The sequence below is a fragment of the Sinocyclocheilus anshuiensis genome, unplaced genomic scaffold (assembly GCF_001515605.1).
Source record: "Sinocyclocheilus anshuiensis isolate Anshui unplaced genomic scaffold, SAMN03320099.WGS_v1.1 scaffold1003, whole genome shotgun sequence".
In the NCBI taxonomy this organism is placed as follows: domain Eukaryota; kingdom Metazoa; phylum Chordata; class Actinopteri; order Cypriniformes; family Cyprinidae; genus Sinocyclocheilus; species Sinocyclocheilus anshuiensis.
Window position 1 is genome coordinate 1,186,604 of NW_015542495.1, and position 24,289 is coordinate 1,210,892.

The window sequence follows — 24,289 nt, forward strand, 5'->3', positions numbered from 1 at the left end:
TTTTTTGTTTGTTGTTTTTTTTTAGTTTGTTACTCGGACGCAGGCAGTGCGCTGCATGAGACAAAGAAGTATAGCCAAAACAACCGCATAGCCGCTCTTTAGTGTAGATACATGTTGATTTTATCAGATGATGCTGCGATTATAAATGAGAGTGACTCCTGGTTAACATGTATTAAAAGGGGTCATGTTTAGTCACTATTTAGTGTGGTATTTTTTGACAATATTCACTCATCATGACAGTAAAATATGGCATTCTAAGTCAATATACTGCAGTATTTCCTCTCTCAATCCGTAGAAAATATGGTTAACACCCGTTCATGCATGAAAAAAAAATAAATACCGTCATGTACCGTGAAACCGGTATAATTTTGAAAAATACCCTTATATAAATTTTTGGTCATACCGCCCAGCACTACTTAACACGTGCGTGTATTGTAACGCTTATCCTCTTCCGCCAGGAGGTGGCGACAACTGCCCGTTTAAAAAAAGTATTTGTCATTGAATCATTCATTCAGGAGATTCCAATTGTGAAACAGGTCTTTATGAATTGAGACACTGACCCCTTCATTGATTTTTTTTTTTTATTTTGTCCAAATTAATATATATTTTAAAAAGACTTAAGCAATGAACATTTTGTCAGAACCACTAGTAAATTACGTTATTTTGTTTAGTTTCTAATCTTTTTTTTCTTCAGAATCGTGATCTCCAATTTATATATAAAAAACATGATTCTCAATTTATCCAGAATCGTGCAGCTCTAGTTTACATGTTGTTTATTGCTGCATATAATTAATTAAAACAGAAGTTTAATTTCATAAAGTACAAGATGATTTCAAAATGCACCTACATTTTTTGCATTTTGTGTTTTTCAGTTGAATAAAATACTATTTTTCCCTATATATTTCATCATTGAGGATTTCTTTAAAAAAAAGTCTAAAAATATCATCTCGTTCTCGTGAACCCAGTCTTGTGTCTCGTCTCGTCTCGTGGGATAAATGTCTCGTCACACCCCCGAGATTCCAATTGTGAAACAGGTCTTTATGAATTGAGACACTGACCCCTTCATTGATTTTTTTTTTTTATTTTGTCCAAATTAATATATATTTTAAAAAGACTTAAGCAATGAACATTTTGTCAGAACCACTAGTAAATTACGTTATTTTGTTTAGTTTCTAATCTTTTTTTTCTTCAGAATCGTGATCTCCAATTTATATATAAAAAACATGATTCTCAATTTATCCAGAATCGTGCAGCTCTAGTTTACATGTTGTTTATTGCTGCATATAATTAATTAAAACAGAAGTTTAATTTCATAAAGTACAAGATGATTTCAAAATGCACCTACATTTTTTGCATTTTGTGTTTTTCAGTTGAATAAAATACTATTTTTCCCTATATATTTCATCATTGAGAATTTCTTTAAAAAAGTCTAAAAATCTTGTCTCGTCTCGTTCTCGTGAACCCAGTCTCGTGTCTTGTCTCGTCTCGTGGGATAAGTGTCTCGTCACACCCCTAGTGTATTGTATACAGAACTGGATAGATTACTTACAAATTGTAGTTCATTACTTATTACAGAATACATGATGAAAGCTCTAGTCAGTAATCTAGGTTACTCATTTTAGGTAATGTATTTTGACTAATTTTTAGATTACTTTTATCTAACTTTTAAAGTTTTAAACTTACCACATTGACATAAAAAAGCAAAAAGAAAGAAATGATATTCCTTTATATCAACATCATAAAATGCATTAAACATTACATTAGATCAGGGTTTCCCAAACTGGTCTTAATGTAAGAACCAACAGTTACTGAAGGTCACTGGACGTGATGAACACAGACTATAAATCACCAGTGTTTAGTAACTTGCATAATTATTTGTTTCACACATGGTCTAATTGCTTAAAAGGTGTTTTTTTTCCCACCCAAATTCAGAAGCATTTAGCTACATGACCATTCAATATTATGAATATAGTCAAAGCTAAATGTTATGACACAAAATTAAATGAAATTAAAAGAGAAAGAGAATTTAAGAGAGAAAAAAAGAATTAGGGAGAATCAATACATTATGAATGATTACCTCCATTGTGTGAACTATATGTAATAATGTAATCCATAAAAAAAGTAGCTAACTGTAATCTGATTATGAGCATTATAAAATTAACATACTCTAATTTTGAGTACATGATTTTTGGAATTTGATTACATAATCAAAATACATGTAATCAGATACTACCTAGCTCTGATTGTATATTGCATATATTGTATATCACTCTTGGCCAATGAAATTAGAGGACCAGAACTAACCGTTATGTAATAACCTACATATAAAATGAGCTGTGTCCAATACAACAGAGGCCAACATCTGGAGAACTGTGGGTTGGCATAGACTGCTGAACATGACCAGGATCAACAGAAACACATGTGACCACTCACATTCTCACAGCTCGGGCAGTAATAGGTTTCTTTATTTAAACATATTTATCAATCTTACTGAAGCACATTTCAATGGCTTTTCAGAGAAGCACTTTTCACCATGCTTTTAGTTGCAAACAATTGCTCACTAAAAGTCCTTTTATATTTTGCAATAATAGGTTTGAAATTCTCACAGAATAATACAGTAGCGATCCATTCCAGGGAAAAGTAATACAAGATGACATGCACTCACACAATGTCAATGTGATTATTCTGTCGGATATCGCGTCCTTTATGCATTCAGCAACCTGAAGTTACATGGAATCAACCACCCAACAGGAGGAAATTAGATATAACAAAATGATGCATCATTCAGAAAAATACGTAATCATGTTCCCAGACCTCTACTGATGGCACATTGACATTTAGCCATCCTCATCCTTCAGTGAGCCACTAAAGATGACAAATGCAGGCAAGATTTTTAGTGAATAATTAAGTTTGGTCTGTTCCTCACTCAAAGCTATCATTCGACATCAAGATTTGGAAGTTATACTTGCTTTACTTTGATCAGCCCCCTGTCACTATATAGATACATTGTATAAAAAAAGAGCAGCGTGAACATTCTTCAAAACATCTTATTTTGTGTTTGGCCATACAGATTTGGAGTATGGCCAAACACAGCATGAGGGTGATTATATGCCTGAAAAATAATATAGGCCTACTATTCATAAAAAGCTGGCATAAATTTTGTCTACAAAATTAAAATTGAAGAGAAAAAAATATCTTAAGTATAACTAAATTATATTAATTTCTAATATATATACACTACTGTTCAAACGTAGTCTGACATTGTCTTGTACTCACCAATTCTGCATTTATTTGATCAACAAAAAAAACAAAACAGTAATATTGTGAAATATTATTATAATTTAAAAATATTTCCTATTTTAATATATATTAAAACTGTAATAATTATTGTGGTGGCAACGCTGAATTTACTCCAGCCTATACTCTAGTCTTCAGTGTCACAGCATTCTAAAATGCTGATTTTGGTGCTCAAGAAATAATTATTATCATCAATGTTGAAAACATTCGTGCTGCTTAATTTTGTTTGGGGGAAACCATGATACAATTTTTTCCGGTTTCTTTGGTTAATATAAAGTCTTTCCTGTCATTTATTGCAACCTTTCTTAATAAAAGTATTAACTTCTTATATATATACAGTATATATATATATATATATATATATAAAAGTGTCTACAAGTGTCTACAAAAGTGTCTATATAAAATTAAAGAAAAAACAAATATAATTATAATATTATAAATATTTTATAAATAAAAATATATATATTATATATTTTTTTTCATTGTTAATATCGTATAGCTAATTAATACTTGAAAAGCAACAAGGGAAGTATTTTACACAATTACTATTGTCTTTTATGTCTCTTTTCTCAGACAATTTTCTCTTTTCTTAGTTTTTGTTAACTTGTTCGGTATGTTGTTGTCACCTTTGCTCACCCCTAAAGTTCTGCTTTAAAACTGTAAAATAAAAAAGTAAAAAAGATGATGCAGATGTGATCCTGAGTCACATTTCCTCTCTAGACAGGTGATAGCACAAGGTAAATAAAAGACAAAACACCATCACGTCTAATGTCAAGAGTTATTATCTTGCTATGTATTGTGGCTTGATGCAGCATGAACGCTGACTGCCCTGCTTTCTGTTTGTCACTTGATTGTGTTTGTTTCTTTGGTCAACACTGCCTCTGTAAGGCCGAACAGTGACTGCACTCTACACCCTCTAGAGGCAGGATTATCCTCTGAAATGACTATAACAAACACTCTCTCACCTGTATCGAGTAGGCCGCTCCGGGGTCAGGGGTCATTGCCTCGTTCTGGACCGTGTTGTGCTGCGTAAGACTTTCTTCCATCTTCCTCTCCTTCTCTTCTCCATCGTCGTCATCAAGCTCATCCAAGCTCTGCAGAGAAATTTCAGGCTTGGTTAGTTTAGTTTGCTCAGATTGTCTGGGATTTGTGGATTAATTTCACATGACGAGAGAGTCTAATTGTGTTCTCTACACACACACACACACACACACACACACACACACATACACAAACAGACACAGGAAGTCTGCTACCGAACAACCTCTGTGGTATGAGTCTAGGGGATTTTTGGGAAGTGGAATGTCCCAGTGCACACTGGGAACAGAACATTTTACATGTTTTAAAGCATACAACATTAAACCCAGTTCAATAAACATGATAATTTGGAGAAAACCAACAATTTGAGCTAATTATGAATGATAACGCCCACCGCCCTATCTGACAAAAGTGACAGAGAAACCGGTTTTCTGGCTGCACGTAAACCAGTCTTTCCTGTTCAGTAAGAAGCAGAGAGAGTGAAGGTGGAGTTCAGAACAGGGCTGGGAAGGTAAAAATAGCCTTACAAGGCTAAACTGGAATGTAATCATTTACACAAGCTTTCCGGCCAGCCGGTTTTATCAACACTTCCTGGGGACGGGCCAAACTCTAAACCCTCTCATAGACATCGGCATACGCAAATGAATGTATAAACTATGACTTCGACACACACGTTCCCCCTCCCCAGGGATCAGTAAACACGCTCCACCAGCCCCCGCTGCACCATAAAAGAGGTCACTTCTGCACTCCGCTGCCCGTTAGCCAAAGTCAGACATTCCCCTGCCTAATGACAATCATTTATGTCAATTAAGACAGCTTATAAACTTGAGGGCAAATTATTGTCACAACAGTAAATGACTATTAAGACACTTTCAAAGGAAGCCATTATTGTACAAATATACAGAGAGACACACGCTCGCACTAAGTGACCTTTTAAAAAACAATAAAAAAAAAGCAAACAGACTTATTAACATTGAAAGTGTGTAAAGATAATCTGTTTAGAGGCTGGCTTGAAACTTCTATGCCAGTTTATGTAGTTTTATCATCATTTAGGAGGTGTGGAAAGACACTCATTTAAAGGGGTCATATCAGAAGAAATAAAACAACAACAAACAATGTGCCTGATGATTACAAAATGCCTATCTAGATATTTGCATACAGACATTACAGCAAACAATGTACTTTTTTAATTTGGAGTCAGAAAAAGGTCATTAAGATAAATACAAAAAAGTAAAAAAAAAAAAAATATATGTAATTTAAAATGAAGTTACATAAATATATTAAATATGGAAAAATATATAAATTAAAACATGAAAAGTATTGGAAAAATAAAGAAAAGACAGGTTAGATGATCATGCCTTTAACCTCCTTGTGTTTGCAGTGAGGGAGATGGGCTTCGTTTAAATAATAATAAATAAATAAAAAACTCCATCTGTGCTCATCTTCTGCTTTATTAGGAATGCATGTGCAGGTGGAAATTTTGTGTCTGGCCAGTGGCAAAAAAAATTATTCACGATATATCATGTTAATACCCCTTTCCTGGAAGAGGGTATGTGCAACATGTCTGCCTCAAAACTGCAGTCTATCCCACCGTCTTAACTTTTAACTTTGTTTTTGTAGTTGTTTTTCAGCAGTCAAAGCTGAACTACCTGAAGCTTTATGCATATGGCATATTCCCTCAAATTTATCTTTTACATTCATAATGTCTCCACAAGAATTGATAAAAGCATAAGAGAATGTGCTTTACGTTCTTATAAAAACATTTCTTTCTTAAATAAAATTTTTTATGTTTTATACTTAAAATATTTATTAATAAAAATATGATTAACCTTTGGAAAATATACATATTTAAAATGTACAATATCTTTCTTCTGGGAAAACTATCTAAAAATAATGATGACTCAATCTTGTGTATTTTATCTAGGCCGGAACACAGTATTGGCCATCCAGCATTCAGAAACGGAACTATTTTTATAACTTGCCTATTTATTTATTATTATTTCATCCATTTTTAATAATGAATTCATTTTGTTTTACACACGATGGTTCAGTTTTGGAATTCTCTCTAAAGTGTTTAACAGTAAAAGTGTGGGAACTGTGTACTGTGTGTTTTGATCGGTGTTGTATTCAGGCCAGTTATGCAGTAGATTAATGGAGAGTTGAGCTGAGGGGCTCTGGATGCTCTTCCCTCCTGATGTCCTCGGCAGACTGGATTTAATGACTGTGGATTAATCAAGTACTGCATGCCCTGGCTACACAGGTTCATTAGGATGATGTATTACACCCATGGAAGGTGAAAAGTGTGTGTGCGAGTGTGTGCGTGATGCAGTCAACTGTCCTTTAATCATCACAAACCCACAGTCTCCTGGAGTGACTTAATGACTTAACCCAGAATCCCAAGATTATTCCGGGCACAGCTAAAAGCCATTTTATTTCATAAGCACACACATTAGAATCAAATTTGGAGGGCTGTGGAGACACTTTTGACACTTTTCATGCGTCAAACACAGTACTAATATTTCTTTCCACATTAATACAACACAAACAGATATGTGATGTGATATTGGTATTTCCTTGATAGCTGCTATGACTATATTCCAACCTGAGCTGCCGCACTATGAACTCTTCATTTTGACTCATGTATAGAAATGTAATATTGTTAAATACTGTAAAAGACTTAAAAAGGCTTTTTTCTGTTTAAATTTTTTTTTTTTTTTTAAATAAGCCATTGGTCCAGTTTTCAGTGTCACATGATCCTTCAGAAATCATTCTAACATGATGATTTGGTGCTCAAGAAACTTTATTATCAATGTTGAAATGTTGCTTTTCAGGATTATTTGATGAATAAGTTGCATTTATTTGAAATAAATTAAATCTTTTGTAACATTCTAAATGTTTTTACTGTCACTTTTGATCAGTTTAATACTTGCTGGAAAAAAAAAAGTATTAATTTCTTATAAAAGAGTACAAAAATTTTAGGCATGCCTACAATGCCTTAAAAATGCTGCCTACTGAGGCAGAAAGATCCACCTGCAAATGTTGTGCAAGTATTTGAATGAGATTTATGATGGCAGCCTTGCCTATCTCTATCCTGCACTGGACAAGAGATTAACCTCACTTGGTGAACACATATTTACGGCTTAGCCACCTTGAGTGCTCAAAATTTTGTACGCACACACAACCGGCTGGGCAGTATCGGAGGAAGGCATTCTCTGGTTATTAAATTTAATCAGAAACCATTTTCTGACAGCCCAGTGGTCATGGTCAGCTCAGCTCTCCATATTTTTACCTTTATACACACAAAAACATGTCATTGCCTGTTTTCTGTTCCCCAAAGAAATTAATCGTATTTTTTAATTTCATTTCAAAACAGAGAAAGGGGTGAAGATTTAGACTGGGGACTTTTGCTAGTTTGCAGTGCACTATATAGGGGAGACTAACACATTAATTCAGGCTGCTCCCAAAAGCTGAAAAATGCTGCCACCGCAGGGAGGATATGGAGGTAGGAAGGCAACAATGTCACATCCTGTCAACTGAGATACCTTCATCAGATTGTTTTTGAAGGCAGCACAGATGCATCTTCCACTACACTATTCTGCGCATGCAATTCTGTGAGAGTTGAGATGAAGGTCAATGGAGTCTGAAAGTTGCACCTGCCAGTCAGTTTGTGTATGATTATGAGTTTTTTGCCCATTTTTTACGTTTCCCTTAATCTCAAGCAAGAAATTAATATGGTGAATAAATATCTGCTTGGTTATCACAAAAGCTCTCTCTCTTTAGTTGTACATTATTAGACTGTTATGCTGTTAGAGGAATCCTGGCCAAAATCAGTTTTGGAGCTGCCAGATAAGTCTGTTTATACAGCAAAAAGGCAACTAAATGCAGCCTGTGTGTGTGAGATAAACATATTTAAATTACACTGAACTCTTTCATTTATGAGACAACACTTTCCCGCCATTGACTGAATTTTCCGGCTTTCTGTGTTTTCACCAAGCGGCAACCTCCCGCTCTCTCTCGTGAAGCCAACACGGAAGTGACTAAAACTGTAATTCATCGACTGGCCGCTAGAGGCTGGCTGCAAAAGGGAGTCAGTCCCATAGACTCCCCTTGTTAAAATGCCCAACTTTACAGCAGAAAAAAACGTTTACAGCCTGGTTCAAAAAATTATTTTGGTCTATATAGCTAATTTTGCCCTTCATGACAACTGTGAGGGGGGTGAATTTTTTTATAACTCATCCGTTTCAATTATATTAAGCCTTAAAGTTCTGCATAATTAAGGGCGTGGCCACTTGAGTGACAGGTGGATTGCTGCTGCTGTCACCACCGTCAAGCTAGGTGGGCGTGGTTTCAGCAACCTGCTCCCGCCTCTTTGCCCATTTTCGATTATCCGGGAGTGGCGCGCGGTGACGCGCTGCCAAGATGGCGACGGCTGGCTCCGCCTACTTTAGGCTTCAAAAACGCTCTTCGGAACTCTACGGGTGACATCACAGACACTACGTCCATGTTTTTATACAGTCTATGGTTTTCACTGGTGCACGGCAGGAGGCATGATCATCAAACATTAATCATTACATAAGTCAAAACTGCCTAAGGTTACAGAATGAAATGACAATCCAGGAAGTGTTTTAGGACCGTGTAAGCTTTGGGGGTGTTGATGGAAGTGATCAACTCCATCTATGTTTTGATCATCGATCTGAATCTGATCCCGACATAGTCTTTGACAAAAACGTGATTTTCTCTTTTTTTTTTTATGAAACCTACCCATACTTAAGTGTTGATGAAACAGAATGCAAGAAGCTAGAATAAAACATTTGTTTTTTGTTTGTTTGTTTGTTTATAAGCAGAGGCTCTGTTCTTTCTTTTGGCATATTCAGATATTCATACGACAAAATGTTTATTTTCTGGGAGCCATAAAAATTTTGTGAAAATGATCAAAAATACTGGCAGTGGCTGACAACTTAAAAAAAAAAAAAAAAACACTGGCGGGCAAAGAATTAAAGTAATACACCTAGAAAATGGGGACATACTTTGAAGAAAAATTCAGGAAACTATTTATTCTCTGTAATTGCTAGTAAATTTAAATAAGAGTGGTTCATTCAATAATAAAGATTCTGTCATCATTTGTTCTCATGTTGTTCTGAACCCTCTCTTTTTGTCCTTTTTCTCACACAAATGTATTTGAATGGCTTCAGAGAAGAAAAAAAACCTGACAAGCCATATGGACTTTTCTGGTAGCTTTATCATCCTTTTGGGAGATTTACAGTGCCCAACTGCCTTATTAATGAAACAAAAACAGAACAAATCGTACACAAACACTTCACACATATATTTTCGCATTAAATTCAATTGGACAATTAATGTATGAACTGATTTAGGAATGATTTATATAGAAATCGCTTGTTTCGTGATTGAGTTTCAAAAAGAGCAGCGCAAACATACTAACTGAAGTCACACAGAGTCATACTGGCAGAACTATTCCTTTAAGGTTCTCAGAGTGAACCATGTCTATTAGAGGTAGTTTGGTTAGGATATTTTAAAAGCTGCCGAAGTCCTCGTACTCCATCAGTTTCTGCAAAGACATTTGTTTTAAAAAAGTCAGCACAAAGACAAACCTTGACTTCATGACTTGTGTGTGGCCAAACCACAGTATATTCTCAGAGAGAGTAAGCACTGTCTATCTACACATCCCCAACAGCGATTCAAGCATGCATAACCCAGACCAACATTTGATAACAGACACGGCAGGATCGACTCAATCAGTCAGACATAAAAATAATGAAAACAACAGAAGGACAAAGTCAGGACATCAGGCTTAATCCACTGCTTGGTCCGTGCCAGGTCTGAGAGAGCCGTCGGGCTGTTTTCAAAGGTTCCAAGAGAGTTGCTTTTAGTGTAACCACGATGGTCCGCAGGGTGTATTATGAGGTTTTGAAGGAATGTTTGTGAGAGCTTAGAAAACATTCACAGCTTTGCACCGTCTCTCCTAAAATGGTAGCCTTCTTTCTGAAACAACATACTTCCAGCAAACCACCGAAGCCTTTCCTGGTTGGTCTATAAATCTTGTGTCTGAGAGAATTGTGTGCAGATCTGCAGCCTGTAAAGTTATTTCCGAATTCAGCTCGGTCCAGCCACCTCTACGTTTACTATATGTCGTTAAATCACACATCCATTTCATGTACAGTTCCAGCATGTTAGATCTATGAACATGAATTAATTAAACTAGGGCTGAACGATTTTGGAAAATAATCTAATTGCGATTTTTTTTACCAATATTGCGATTGCGATTTAATATGCAATTATTTTTTAAAGCTCTTTATGTTCTGTATTATTCAACAAAGACAAGCTATAAATCATTGTATAGTATGACCAACACACTTGTAAGCATGTAATAATTATGTTTAAATAGCCTGGTGTAAACATTAATATGAAAGTCAGTAACAAATCACACAAACTAAAGTAGATTGCAGAAATATAAAAACAAATCTGTTGCTTTCGCGGTATTATCGCAAATGCAATTAATCGTTCAGCCCTAAATTAAACCATGAATTTTACCAAAAAAGTTGTTTCAAACCTGTATGATTTTTTAATGTCCATTCCATGAAAATCAAAGGGGGCTCCAGGTGTTGTTTTTGATCCCATTAAATTCAAAACATTTATCAAAATATCTTCTTTTATTTTCCAAAGAAGAAAGTCAGTCATAAAGGTTTAGATCAATGAGGAGTATATGACAACAATTTAAATTCTTGGGTGAACTAACCCTTTAAATGATTAAGGAAAACATTGGTAGATACAGGTGGCATCTCATGATCAGGACTTCCAAATACTGTATTAAAATGGTTATTTTTCCACTAAAATATACCATTTGTAGTCTGTTGACTATAGAAAGCTCTGACAGAGCAGTTGATATATAGGAATATTTTTTGCCATAAAAGTGGTGGTGATTTATTTCAAAAGTATTGTTATTATTAGTCTTGTAAACTGAGCATTCACCTAGGTGATATTGGCTACATAAAAACAAACAAAAATCATTATCTCAAGGTTACAATTCTCTCTGCTGCCCGTGTGGTTGGTCAAAGATTGGGCATTTTACTCAACGGCCATCCACAGACTGATGCAATTATTTGAAAGTCTGAATTGAATTTCAAGACTCTAGCTGCAGAACTTTGCATGGCTGTGGTAGGCTAAATTCTACTGAAGTCACTCAAAAGCAGACAATAAATAATCTGATTTTATCACTATGACTCATGTCAAACTCACAGCAGAAACGTCCCATCATTTGTACAATTTGATTCAGAGCACGGAGTGACTCACACAAAAGGTTATTTTTAAGTTTCGTTTGCTTTATAAACACAATACTTTCATTAAGGATTAGTTCATCCAAAAATGATCCTGCTATAGGAAAACAAAGAGCTGCTCTTTTGCACAAAATGAAAGCCAATGGTGACCACCATGTCCCTGGTCCCCATCCACTTTTATTATATGGAAAAAAGCAGCTTAAGTCAATGATGACTTTAATTCTGGTCTTTAACATCTTTTTAACATCAGCACTCTGATACTGACCTCTTATATACTTCATGACTCTACAGAGACGATTGACAAGTCAGAAAACCGCTTTGCAGCACCCAATAAAAATAGTGAAAAATATTATGAATGCATGAAATTTGCTGATCACAAGCTCCACTCTGTAATTTTCCAATCATATGGAGAACTGGCTAATTACATGCCTCCAATTCCTCACGCCTAATGGCTGCTTGATGTTTTGCTATATTTGTCACGTAGAAGATGCGCATTATATGGGTGAAGAAACAACCAGGGCTCTGAAGTGAACTTGAGACAAGTAGCAGAATATTCAATAGTGACTGTTTCGAATGGCCACGGTGGGCTAAGAACCACTGTGACAAAGCGTTCACAACTACATATCACATTTGTTTATGATCAAGGATAAACAGATGCTTGAACAAACACAGCCTAAATGCTTGGTATTATGAAGTAGGAGTCTTCATTACCACAGGAAGCCATAAATATCATTGCAAATTCCCTACAGCATCCTTCTACAGGTTTAAGGGTTATAGTCAAGCAGAGTTCATTCTTAATCAGCCGGTTCCTCGTTCCTCCTCGAGGACTAAAAGAGGGCATTTGGTGTTAAATAACCCTTGAAGGGGCTACTGACCAGATGAGGCTGGTTATCCCTCACTGTTTATCCAGACACGAGTTCTTCTGATGCATTGGTAAACACAGTGAGACTGCTTCCCATTATCGACTTCACTGTTTATTCTCGCCTATATTTGACTAGGGAGTTGAGTGTTCAGTCACTACAAACAGAATAGTGGGGTCAACAGCGTTCAGTCACCCAAATATGTGACTTAAAGCAGTATGAGAGACCCCCTCAAAAGCTAGGACACTTTTTTTGTAGTTTACGGACCTCTAATTCACCAAAAAGAAAACATAACGGTTAAATTCTTGAACAATGGATAGTTTTAAAGCAAAATACATCCAACCTCTTTTTCATACCTCAAATCAATATCAATATTCAACTAGGTGAACTGAAGCCAAGGTGGAATGGTGCTAAAGACAACCTGATTTCATGAGAAAATGTAACAATTTTATGAGGTGGCAATTTTGTATGAGTTCAGACAATTTGATCTGTACAAGAATGTATTATTTTAAAAAAAAAGTAAACAAGAAGGTCCACCCCAAACCCTACCACTAAACCTAACCATTCAGTGGGGATTGTATGAAAGCATACTAATTCGTATGAATTAGAAGAATTGGCGCCGATAGCCTCGTGGACAGTTTATCGTGGGCATGCTGCAGTTGTGCTTCGAGTGTCCCAAGTTCAAATCCCTGCCTCGTGGACCTTTCCTGATCCCGTCCCCTTTCTCCCACTCAATTTCTTCATATCTCCACTGTCCTTTCAAGAAAAACACAAACAAGACGCCATAAAATTTGTATGAATTAGCCACAAATTTGTCAACATGTAAAACAAGTTAAAAATTGCAATGACAGTGTGTTGATAGGGGTTTTACAATAGGGTTGTGCCGATAGACGATAGTATCATGTATCTGATAGTCAGAGATATCACCTGTGGCTGATGCCTCTGATGATAGCAAGACAATTATTATTATTATTATCAGGCTAGTAATACTATCTAATCAATATTAGGGCTTACTTGTTCCTTCACTGATTATAGTGTTTTTAAAGTGCATATACTCGCATTAGACTGAAGTCAGTTATGATGTTCTTTGGTAATGTAAATGTTCTTTGCTCGTTTTCTGTAGCTGCTTTTTGAATGACTGAGGAAATGCAAGTATATTATAATTAGTAACTTACAATGTTTCTATTAAAGTGTCACCATGTTAAATACAAATTCAGTAATATTAAAAACATTAGGCTTCTTTTAGCCTAACACTGGAGTTGGTTCAATTTCCGGCAATAAAACCAAGTAAATAAATAATTAAATACATTTGCACAATAATATTGTGTATCGGCGATCTCACAGGCTGACGATAGGACAATATGACAATTAAGCATATTGCCCAACACTACTTTACTATAATCTTTTATTTTACCACTATCAGCATAATGACCTGTTCACTCCAAGAACAAAAGATAACTATATGGGCGTCTACACCAACATGCTGCAGTTTAGTCGCCTGCCACTTCAAATGCTCGCACTCTTTAAAGTGAGGTGAATTCTGATTGGCTGTCAATGTTTTATCTATCATCGACTGAAAAAAAATTATTCTGAAATCTTTCCAACGATATAGTAACCATCCCTGAAAGGGGATTGAGAGTGTAGAATATGAACAAACGAACATGAATGCTAATCATGGACAAGCTGTGCAGGGTTTAGGCCCCGATCAGACAGAATGCGTTTTTTGCAGTGAGAAGCACCTTTTTTAAATTGTTTTCTGTTGGCAGTGAGTGTTTTTCGCGCTGTTTATGCGCCCCCAGGCGCCTCGCGTTTTTGGAGGAGCGCTCTTAGCTCCTGAAGTTGAAAAAAAAGCAATTCTGAGTGGAAAAGCGCCCGACGTCATTCGTGTTTTTTTTGTCCATTGTCCAATCGAATGAATGGAGAGGCGGGCCTTCCGTTGTGGTGACGAAAGTTTACCGTTGCTTAGAAAGGCTGGAAACTGCAATGATGGAGGAGAAACTTTTGGTGTCTGTCGTGGGTTACCCGAAGCTGTATTTAAGGTTTCTGCTAATATGACAGTTTACTTAACAGCAAAAACCAAAGATTTTAGAGCGCTCGCGCTATAATCCTTTGATTAGACTGACAGGACAGCTGATTTGGTGGTTGCCTAGCAATATAAAAAAACGCAGCGCACTGCTCTTTTTTTTTTTTTTTAAGTCACCAAAAAAGGCAGTGCGCCTTGCGTTTTCAGACCTAAAAGACACGTTCGGTTTGATCGGGGCCTTATGCTAGCAGCAGGAAGCACAACTGCTGTTTAGTCAATCACAAAGATCTATTATCATTTTTAACCACTTAGATGGCAAACACTGCTTTGTCACTGTGCTATGGTTTCAAGCTCTTCATTTGTGGTTCTTTAGTTCTGAGCAGGCATGCTCTTCTGGTTTTCAGTAGCTGCCAGTAGTTCTGCTTTACACTGAGCACAGCGGCATGTTCTTCCTCCATAAGCACACACTTCAGTCATGCTCAAGAGACCAGACCGCGCTGCGGCGAGAGGGCAGAGTGCACGCTAGCAGTGAGTCATCTACCCCCCTCTTGTCCTCCACATTCTTTCACTTATTTTCCCTCCCCTCCCTTTTTTGGAAATCTTTTCCTATTTCTTCACTTGGTTTGTTCTTTTTTTGAGACTAATGAGCCTGACACTCAGCAGGTTTAGAGAACTGCTGACTCACTGTCCAACGGTGACCTGGTAAGTGGGAGCACATATAGCAATAGGACGGTGAACCTGTAACACTATGATTTAATGGGCTATTGAGAGCTGGAAGAGCTTCCTCTGTAAAGCAACTAAGCACTCCTCTCTCTTTGTATTTATGTGGGTTTCATATGGTTTTGAAAAACTTTGATACAATTTTAAATAAAAGTTTTTTTTTTTTTAAGACCTTAAAAATGTCATGTGGTGTAACCAAATATACTGTCTATACATCTTGAATACATACAGTACATGAGTGTTCAGTAATCCTAATCCTTAATTAAAAAAATAAAAAAAACACACATTTTATCTATTTTTGGCACTGACAATGACACAGTAATAAAGATCTGTAGGGATTCTCTATAATTAGTTTTATTTTACTGCACATTTCTGCATTGTAATTGCAAAAATAAAAATTGTGTCTGAAAGAATGTTACAAGTGAGTTTATTTATAATTATATATTTATAAATCCATATATTATAAATAGATTGTTATGACTCTACCATGAAATACACTACTGTTCACAATTATAAAGTTGGTAAGATTTTTTTTCCCATTTTTAAATGTCTCTTATCCTCACCAAGGCTGCATTTATTTGATCAAATTACAGTAAAACAGTAATACTGTGAAATATTATTCTACTATAAACTGTGTCCTGTTTTAACATATGGATTTTTATATAAATTCCTTTGATGGCAAAGCCAAATTTTTAGTAGTCATTTCCTCCACTCTTCATTGTCACATGATCCTTCAGAAATAATTGTAAAGCCCCATTCACACCAAGGACAATAACTATAAAAATAACTATAAAGATAACTATATTAACATCCCCACCAGCAAATGATATCGTCTGTTTATTCTCAGCGCACGCTCGTCTGCAGCTTTAAAAATTTCGAGCTCATTATAGCAGGATGGATTCTGATTGGGTGTCAGTTTTTATTGTTCATCAGCTGGAAAAAATCGTTCTGAAAGTGATTCCAACGATATCGTTTCTCTGTGTCTTTATCGTTATAGCTGTGCTGTGGACTATTTTTTAATATTGACAATGATTTTTAGAACTATATCTATATCGTTATCTTTATAATTATCATCCTTGGTGTGAACAGCCCTTAATATGCTGATTTGGTGCTCAAGAAGCATTGTTTTTACTATCATGATAAAAATGTTAAATATAAATATTAATAATAAAACCTTTTTTCTTTTTTTTTAAACTGATTCTTTGATTAAATAAAGTTCATAAGAACAGCATTTATTAGCAATAGAAACCTTTTGTATCATCATATATGTACTGTCACATTTGATAAATTAAATGCATAATTGCAGAAAAAAGTATTTTTTGATTATTAACAATTATTATGTATTAATACATAATTAATACAATTATTAAATGACACACGGTAGTGCCCAAAGCTAATTTAAATTTGTTTTAAGTCAAAAAAAAAAAACCTTCTTAGCAGGTACCTTCATAAATAAAACACTGCCCACTTAGTCACTGACTGATTGCCCAGCAAGTTTTTAGACACTTCCTAAATGGGATCTAATGTCAACCTGACCCACCTGCTAAATGCACATCAAGCTACACAATAACACTGATGGCAAACACAAGTGTGTCTCATTTAGCCTGCCGAGTTGCTTGCTGTGTTCTTGGTCTTGGCTTTACCGCTCTCCCGAAATCCAGAGAAAATCCCAACCCATTCAAGCAGAACAGTAGGTCATTGTGGCAGTAGTGGCTCCCGATGACAAAGGCCCAACAATGAGGTAGAGATGTCTTGGCAGGGACACCCAAGCCAGTAAAACCTTACGATGAAGAGAAAACCATCTGTTCACGCTTTCTTTGATTGGGTTTATCTCACCGAAATAGCCATCCATTCCCGGAGCCAATCGCATTCAGGCCCGGTTCCTTTGTGAAGCGCTCGCAGGTTTCTTGGCCTCTGGTGCTGGGTTTCTTGGCTGTGGAACGCGAGTGTATTCAGAGAAGCTCAGCGCTGGGACTATTCGGGTTTCATAGAGCTATCAAAAGAGTCACAGAAACCATGCGATGCTGCGGTCGGTTACTGCGTGAGAATGAATGGATACCTCGCACTGCGAGCAGCCGTAATGTTGAGTTAGAGTGTCCGGCTTTCAGCCTTACAATGCCCATTTTACCACTACATAACTCACATCTGACACCAAAAAATGCTGCACATATACTACACTCTCATGCTTATAAAGGATTCATGGGATATTTGACAATTTCTATATAGATCATGTCAAAAATGTTGTAGTGAGGTTTGAAAAGAAAAAAATATATATTTTTCAATATGTTATAGCTGCACCGTTTTAAAGTAGATGAATTTTGATGCACCGAGAATTGGAAGCACCTCTTCGTTCACCCTTCCTTTTATGTTCTGGGGAGGACCGTACAATTCAAAAGCATATTTCAGAGCATAAACCACCTTCTAACTGAGCAGACTAGGTGTTAAAGCAGCAGACACATTCCTCTGGCAACAAACTGAGACATCCTGCTCTGAAGTATGACGTTAATCTATTCCAGTACAGAGCATTTCATTACTCCTGATCAACAGAAGGCTGCAATCAAATTTTGTTATGTAACTCGAAACCCCAGGATAAACGATTTCCAATGTTCATGTTTTTTTCTTAATAACAAAAACATAAAATTAAACTTTGATTTACCTCAAGTCCCTTTTATGTTTCTGAACTGAAAGACACAGATTCCATTTTTGATTTTCAAGAAAAAACTATTACGAATAAACCAATAAACAGAATGTTTTCAAACACATTTTTCTTTAATCAAGGTCATTGGAACAATTTCCATGTGCCAAGTTGTTCTGTAGTTCTTATAATAAATCACAGATGATAAATTCTACCATTCTGAAATTCTACTATTGACTAGCATCTCAGCAAGAGCAAACATCTGCGACATATGGACCTGTCTGTGGAATCAAACGCAAGTAATTAACGATGTTTGAGACAGACGAATGCTGGACACAAGCAAAATGAAGTAAGCAAAATGTATTTAAAAGTTATTGTTTTATATGGCTGGGTGGTATGATGATAAGTGTCAAATTGACATAGATTTTGTTTATATCAGGCTATGTGGCTTATATCCACACAGCTTACTGTGGGCAGTAGTTTAAAGTTATTAACATGTTAGAGCGATTAAGAAACATGGGTGAATGACAAAAAATGTATGACATGCTTGCTAGCAATAAAAAAAGTTATTAAACCACAAAAGACAACTAAATTCAGTCCCCCCCCCTTCCCCAAACGGTTTGTTCACTTGTGCTAGTATTGAATCCATGCATTACTGTAGGTCTACTATCGTATCATCAATATTAATATAATCAGCAGCAGCAGCAAAAATAAAAAGCACTGTTTGAATCTATATCTCTATGTTGTAATTATTTGTCCTGTTGTCATTTGTTTCTTTACACGTCACTCACTCACTTTTCAAAATAAACAAACTTTATGCATTTTGTTTGTTCTTTGTCATGTATGACTATTGTGCATCAAACATAGTACATAATATTATTAATTATTAAAAAAACATTGCACTTTTTTGTGCACATTTCTAGGAATTATCACAACAAAATCAGTCATTTTGATTGCAAAATCATGAAAAAAAAAAAGTGAAATCCTAGATATTATCTATTAGAATGCTCCCAAATGTCAAGATATGGGGCAAAAAAAAAAGCCCTATACGAGTGCTTGTTTTTATACATTTAGTCAAGTAATATCACAAAAGCAAGTATTCTGTTTTCGTTTATCAGCATGATTGCGAATGTGATTATGATATTATTCAACATCGCAAAAACAGTTGACAACAGTGGCAATTATTATTAACTTTTAAATATAAAATAATTCAAACAAATCCAAGAGCAGAAGCATTGTCCATCTTCAAGCAACACACAGTGATGTTTCATTACAGAATGGATCAGTGTTTTGAACAAATGGGTTTAATGAATGATGAATCAGCTGCTTTGAATGAATTGTTTTAACAAATAATTAAGATACTGACTTGCTGCAGTTTACTTGGGATTCTAGTCTCACATTCAAAATATATATGTTTTAATATTATTTTAAAAACATTAATATCACTCATTTCTTTCACTGCTGTGAACTAACTGCCTAGCAAAATATTGTCCAATTATTGTTATAGACAAAATATCATTATTATTTTTTGGTTAGATATTGCTGAGCTGTACTGTTGTTAATATATTTTTCAAAAGTACTATTTATTTCTCTGAGAAAAATAACTGAGTGCACTTTTTTTAGATGTGCTTTTGGTCATGTATCTTGAACAAAGCTCAAAAATCTGTCTGTGCACAGTACTGCCATTGTTGAGACCCTGTCACTGTGATTGACAGTCCCTACAAAAACAAAGCCCTCTTACACATCCAGCTCACCATTTCTCCTTTCATTTCCTCTGCACTTCCAGAATCTGAAGAAAAAGAGAAGCTGAGAATCCAGGAACATAAAGCAGAGAGAAAACAAAGAGCTTTCGAACCAAAAGGCCAGATTAGCTTCTTAAACTCAAAGATGTGTTTATTTATTTAAGAAGTGACCCAAAGCCTCAAATTCCTTCAAGCTAGCTAATGAAAGGAGAATATCGCAGAACTCAGTCCCACTTTGGGATTTGATGGATTACAGGCCCAAGGGCAGCATGGTGACATAAAGCTCCTTCGGGAACCAGAGGGCCGCTTGTATCATCACCAACACTGAGAGCTTCCCATTCTGAGGGTTTGCTTTAGCTCTTTATGTGCTTGTTGTGGACTGGTTGGGAAAGAGAAGCAGCAGACGCTACAAAAATATATCACGTTTCCTCCCCCAGCCACCAGAAATGATAGTTTGCTGGAGGGATTACATCTGTGTGGTGAGGAGTCAACCACTTTCTGGGACGACGATGGGCTGAGGAAAGCAGCCAAACTGCGTAGTCCACGACCGCTCTGCCGATGAGAACACAGTAGCGCTGCAGACATCAGACCGTGGCGGTGGGGCTGGGGGAACGCCAATGTGAGCATTTGTGTTTTGGGGTTTTGAGGCCTGTTATTGCAGAACCGCTGGCAAGTCGCTCCGAAACAGTCCGTACGGCAATGAAACGTCATTGACCTCTCGCAGAGCTCAAAACTGAAACGCAGAAATGAGAAAAACAGCTAAAACCACCCTCGGACCTCACAGGAACACAATACCCAGACAATTTATCTCTGGGAAACAAATTAGCTTTGCTGATTTCTACAAGAAATTTATGTAATGTGATGGAGAGATGATAATCAGAGGGTTTCGGATTTCCAAACTGAGCCAGAACCACTGAGCAAAAAACATTCTGCAGTAATACCCAATCACCTACTGACAACAAAAAGCAGAGAGCATATTTTAGTTTTCTAGTACATTGTGAATGTGTCCTACTTTCTCATTGCAATGAAACATTCATGAAGCTAGCTCTCAGTAGGGTGACTAACTAACAATTTTGTAAACTGAATATGTCAAATTGCAATTGACAAAGAAAAAAAAAACAACTTTCTTTCAACATGCTTTTTCTGCATTAGATGCATCACATGCATGTGGATATGTTCATAGATGTCCAGTTGGGAAAGCTGTACCTTTGTCCCACTGTCTTGTTAACACTCAAATCAATCTTAAGTGTGGACAAAAGGGAAATACTGTTGAGAAAACCACTGTGCGCTATAGATGTGCCGCTTCCAGACACGTTTCGCAACATAAGTATGGATCTGTGTAGGTAGAAATTACGCAACCTTCACGTGGGCAACTGAAAAAAAACACATGAATCAGAAAAAGATGTTCAACCTGAGGTCCAAACACAACAAACATAAGTGGGCTTGGTATAATAGTTTAGTTGGAAATCAAAACAAACACAAAAGAGCGACTCAGAATGCTGTTCCAAGTCAGCTGGGTCCTCGGCGGACCTTACATGGTAGCCCCACTGAGAGACGTAATGAGCCGAAAGAAAGCTCTCCTTCAATCCACAGGCGCACGATATAACAACCTCAAAGAGATGACATGATAAGTGGCAAATCAAGAGGCAGAGAGTGCTTTGATTTACGCCATGCAGCCTCTCTTCATTACCCAAATACATGTGTAAAACAGGGTTCGATACTGGAGGCAGGCGAGCAGTTAGCTAAGAAACCGATTAGCGTTTAAAAGGGAAACCGATGTTCAAAACTGGTTAATCTCTTCAACTTGTTAGAGAATAACAGTGCCTAATTAAATTCGCATTACTCTGCAGATATTAAAAGCCATTTGATGGCTTTAAACCTATTTGCTTACATCGAGAGTATTCAGAACGGCAGAATCCCCTTGCAGTGACGCTTTAAAGCACATAAAACGCATTGCTCCCAGATCAAAGCTTTAAACGGTCCCTTCGCTCACCCTGTGAGGTTTGCACACATGCGTAGACATATAAATAGTCGGAACGGGGCACATAAATATGCATAATTAATAACAGAATCCCAAATCATTTCAGTGACAAAGTAAATTGGATGCCTGTCTTTATTGAAATCATCAGTCACTGGTGGGCTGATGAGTGCCACAGTTTTTCTTTCTCCAAAACAGTCTGTAAATCACCAGATGTCCAAATCCTGTTTAAACTTGTACAGTGTCTTCAAAGTACAACATTAGAGACAGCAAATCCAATAAGTTTCATATCTGGTTATGCAAAACCTACGTATTAAACTGTTAATTCCTGGGAAATACAACATTGAAAGCTTTTGAAACCAGGTGTGGGTTGTCTCGTGAAACATAAGTACGCTGTCAGCCATGATACGGCTCTGAAAAAACACAGTCTGTGAGTCACCACCCATCGAGTGGGGCGGCAGCAGAAGAGGAGGATGATGGGTAAACACACAGTGTGGGGTGAAGTGAGGAGACCGTGACCTCGCAGCAAGGCTGTCGCCGCCACAAACGTTTATGAATATTGCGTAACTTTCTTTCACTGGTTTGGCAGCTCGACTTCTGCTGGGAGAGCGATGCGAGCATATGTTTGGACGCGAATCAAAGAGACAATATTCCGACATGAGGTGCGTCAGTGAGGCATGAAAAACCCTTGATGTGCACAATGGTGAATTTCTTTTAATTATGCCAGTGGAAATTTCTAAAATGCTTCAATCTGGCACCGTGAGCGCAGTCTAAACACAAGAGACAACAACAGACAAGTTTCTCTGTACCACCAAGATTCGTTGTTCCATTTGTCTTTTTGATAAAGCTTCTCTTTTTGTCTATAAGAATCAACATTAGATTGAACGATTTTTCAGAGAGAGGACCAAAAACTAATTTATTTTCCTCCAAACCAGAGAAAGGAGCAAAGCAAATCAATGAGCAGAATATAAGCCTTCAAATTCATTCTGCATGACTGCAATTCTGTCCTATTGTGTGATCCGTCTTTTTCATTCACCAAAAGAAAAAAAAACTCCAAAAACTGTTTTGCGCAATTAAATGGCCACTTGTAGCCTCAGGTCAAACATGTCCTCAAAAAAAAAGCAGTAAACAAACCTAGACAAACTGAAACAATTACTGAATTACACCATCCTCTTACTCACTGCAGTAAACAAACCAAAAAATGCAAGATGACTAAAGGAGTATTTGTTCTATGTGTCTGTGGTAATCACTTTGACCTTTTGTTCATTGTGAATTTTTAGAAAGATGTCATTTCAAAAACATCCTACAAAATACATTGCCTTGATCATGTTTAACAGCAATTTGGTGCTGTTTGCTAAAATGTTTACTTATACTTATGTTTACTTATACTCATTCTTGGAGTTAGTGTTATGAACACTTCTAGTTCAACAATAATTCACTTTTAACTCGTCTCACTCATCTGTGCTACAGATACGAATGACACATCAAATCATTTGGTGTGTTGAGGAGAGTTGTGCCATTACTTTTTTTAAACAACTGGGCTTACAATTTTCACCTATCAGATGATAAAACAGGAAAAAAATCCCACATCTTGAGAGGTTGAGAGGATAATAGAGATTTGGGGATTGGATTTCTTGGCTTGAATCAGTAACTAACCAACCAGCAAGTAGTGATGCACCAAAAATAATAATTTAATTCTTAATTAAAGTTTCCTTATAGCCAAAAACCAAATTTACAAAATTTAAACCACTTGTAGTAAAGTTTTTTGGCAACAAGTCACCTCTCAATAATTCAAGCGAACAAATTTTAGATACAGGTACTCTAGCATAATTTTTGGTCATGGTGAAGTGCATCATCACTGCTGATACGTTTACCTGTTGTAGTTTGTCTACGTTGTGCTCACGAAATAGACACCAACACAGTCAAAACGCGAGAAGCACTAATTAAATGCAGTGTTTCCTCTAGGATTTTTTCCAGCTGTGGTGGCAGGACTATTTCTCATGGATCACGCCGCCTCTCCACCCCACCCAAGAATCACGTGCACTCAGATGTGAATTTATTTTAAATAAAAAAGACAGTAAGATACAAAACAATAAAACAGAAACAATAAGACACAAATTAAATTAACAGTACTTTGAACATTTTTTTTATAAAAATTTTAACTATAATATATAGGTACTGAATTACAACAGAAACTGAATAATCTATTCAACTGTAAAATAACACTGGATAGTCTTCACTGTATAAATAGGCAGTAATGACAGACAGCAGCAGGTTTATTTAGGCTGCTGTCTCTTTAAGACCTCATGCACGGATCTAATATACGGTAACACAGGGCTCTACGCTTACTTTTCTTTTTAGGAGCGCTTGTCCTCCTAATTAAAAAAATTTAGGAGCACCTTCTGATCAATAATCAAAAATTTGCCTTCCTAATACAAGGTGAAATTTGACTCCTTAAAGTGATTTACAGGGGCATTTTCTTTTTAGCTTTGTAATGGCATTTTTCTAATTATATTAAAAGTAGCCTATGTCATCTTTTATGTCAAATTCAAAAAATTATATTTATAAGCTTTTTAAAATTTCTAATTAAAACAATATAATAAGTAGAATAAGACAATTAAGTCAGTCAATCATGAAATTAGTATTAATAAAAAATTAATTTGTACTACAGAGGTGGCATTGGCAGAAGAACACAAAAGTG

At 36.3% G+C, this 24,289-nt stretch overlaps 1 protein-coding gene across 2 annotated transcripts in view; it reads right to left on the bottom strand.

The window, feature by feature from the left end:
* The window catches only part of LOC107694180 (PRKC apoptosis WT1 regulator protein-like), a 95,104-nt gene that overhangs the window by 43,717 nt on the left and 27,098 nt on the right, over positions 1–24,289 (bottom strand). For both annotated transcript variants that reach the window (XM_016493807.1, XM_016493808.1), the window contains exon 3: positions 4,263–4,391. In XM_016493807.1, the coding sequence (XP_016349293.1) occupies positions 4,263–4,391 (129 nt within the window). The remainder of the gene's footprint in view (positions 1–4,262; positions 4,392–24,289) is intronic.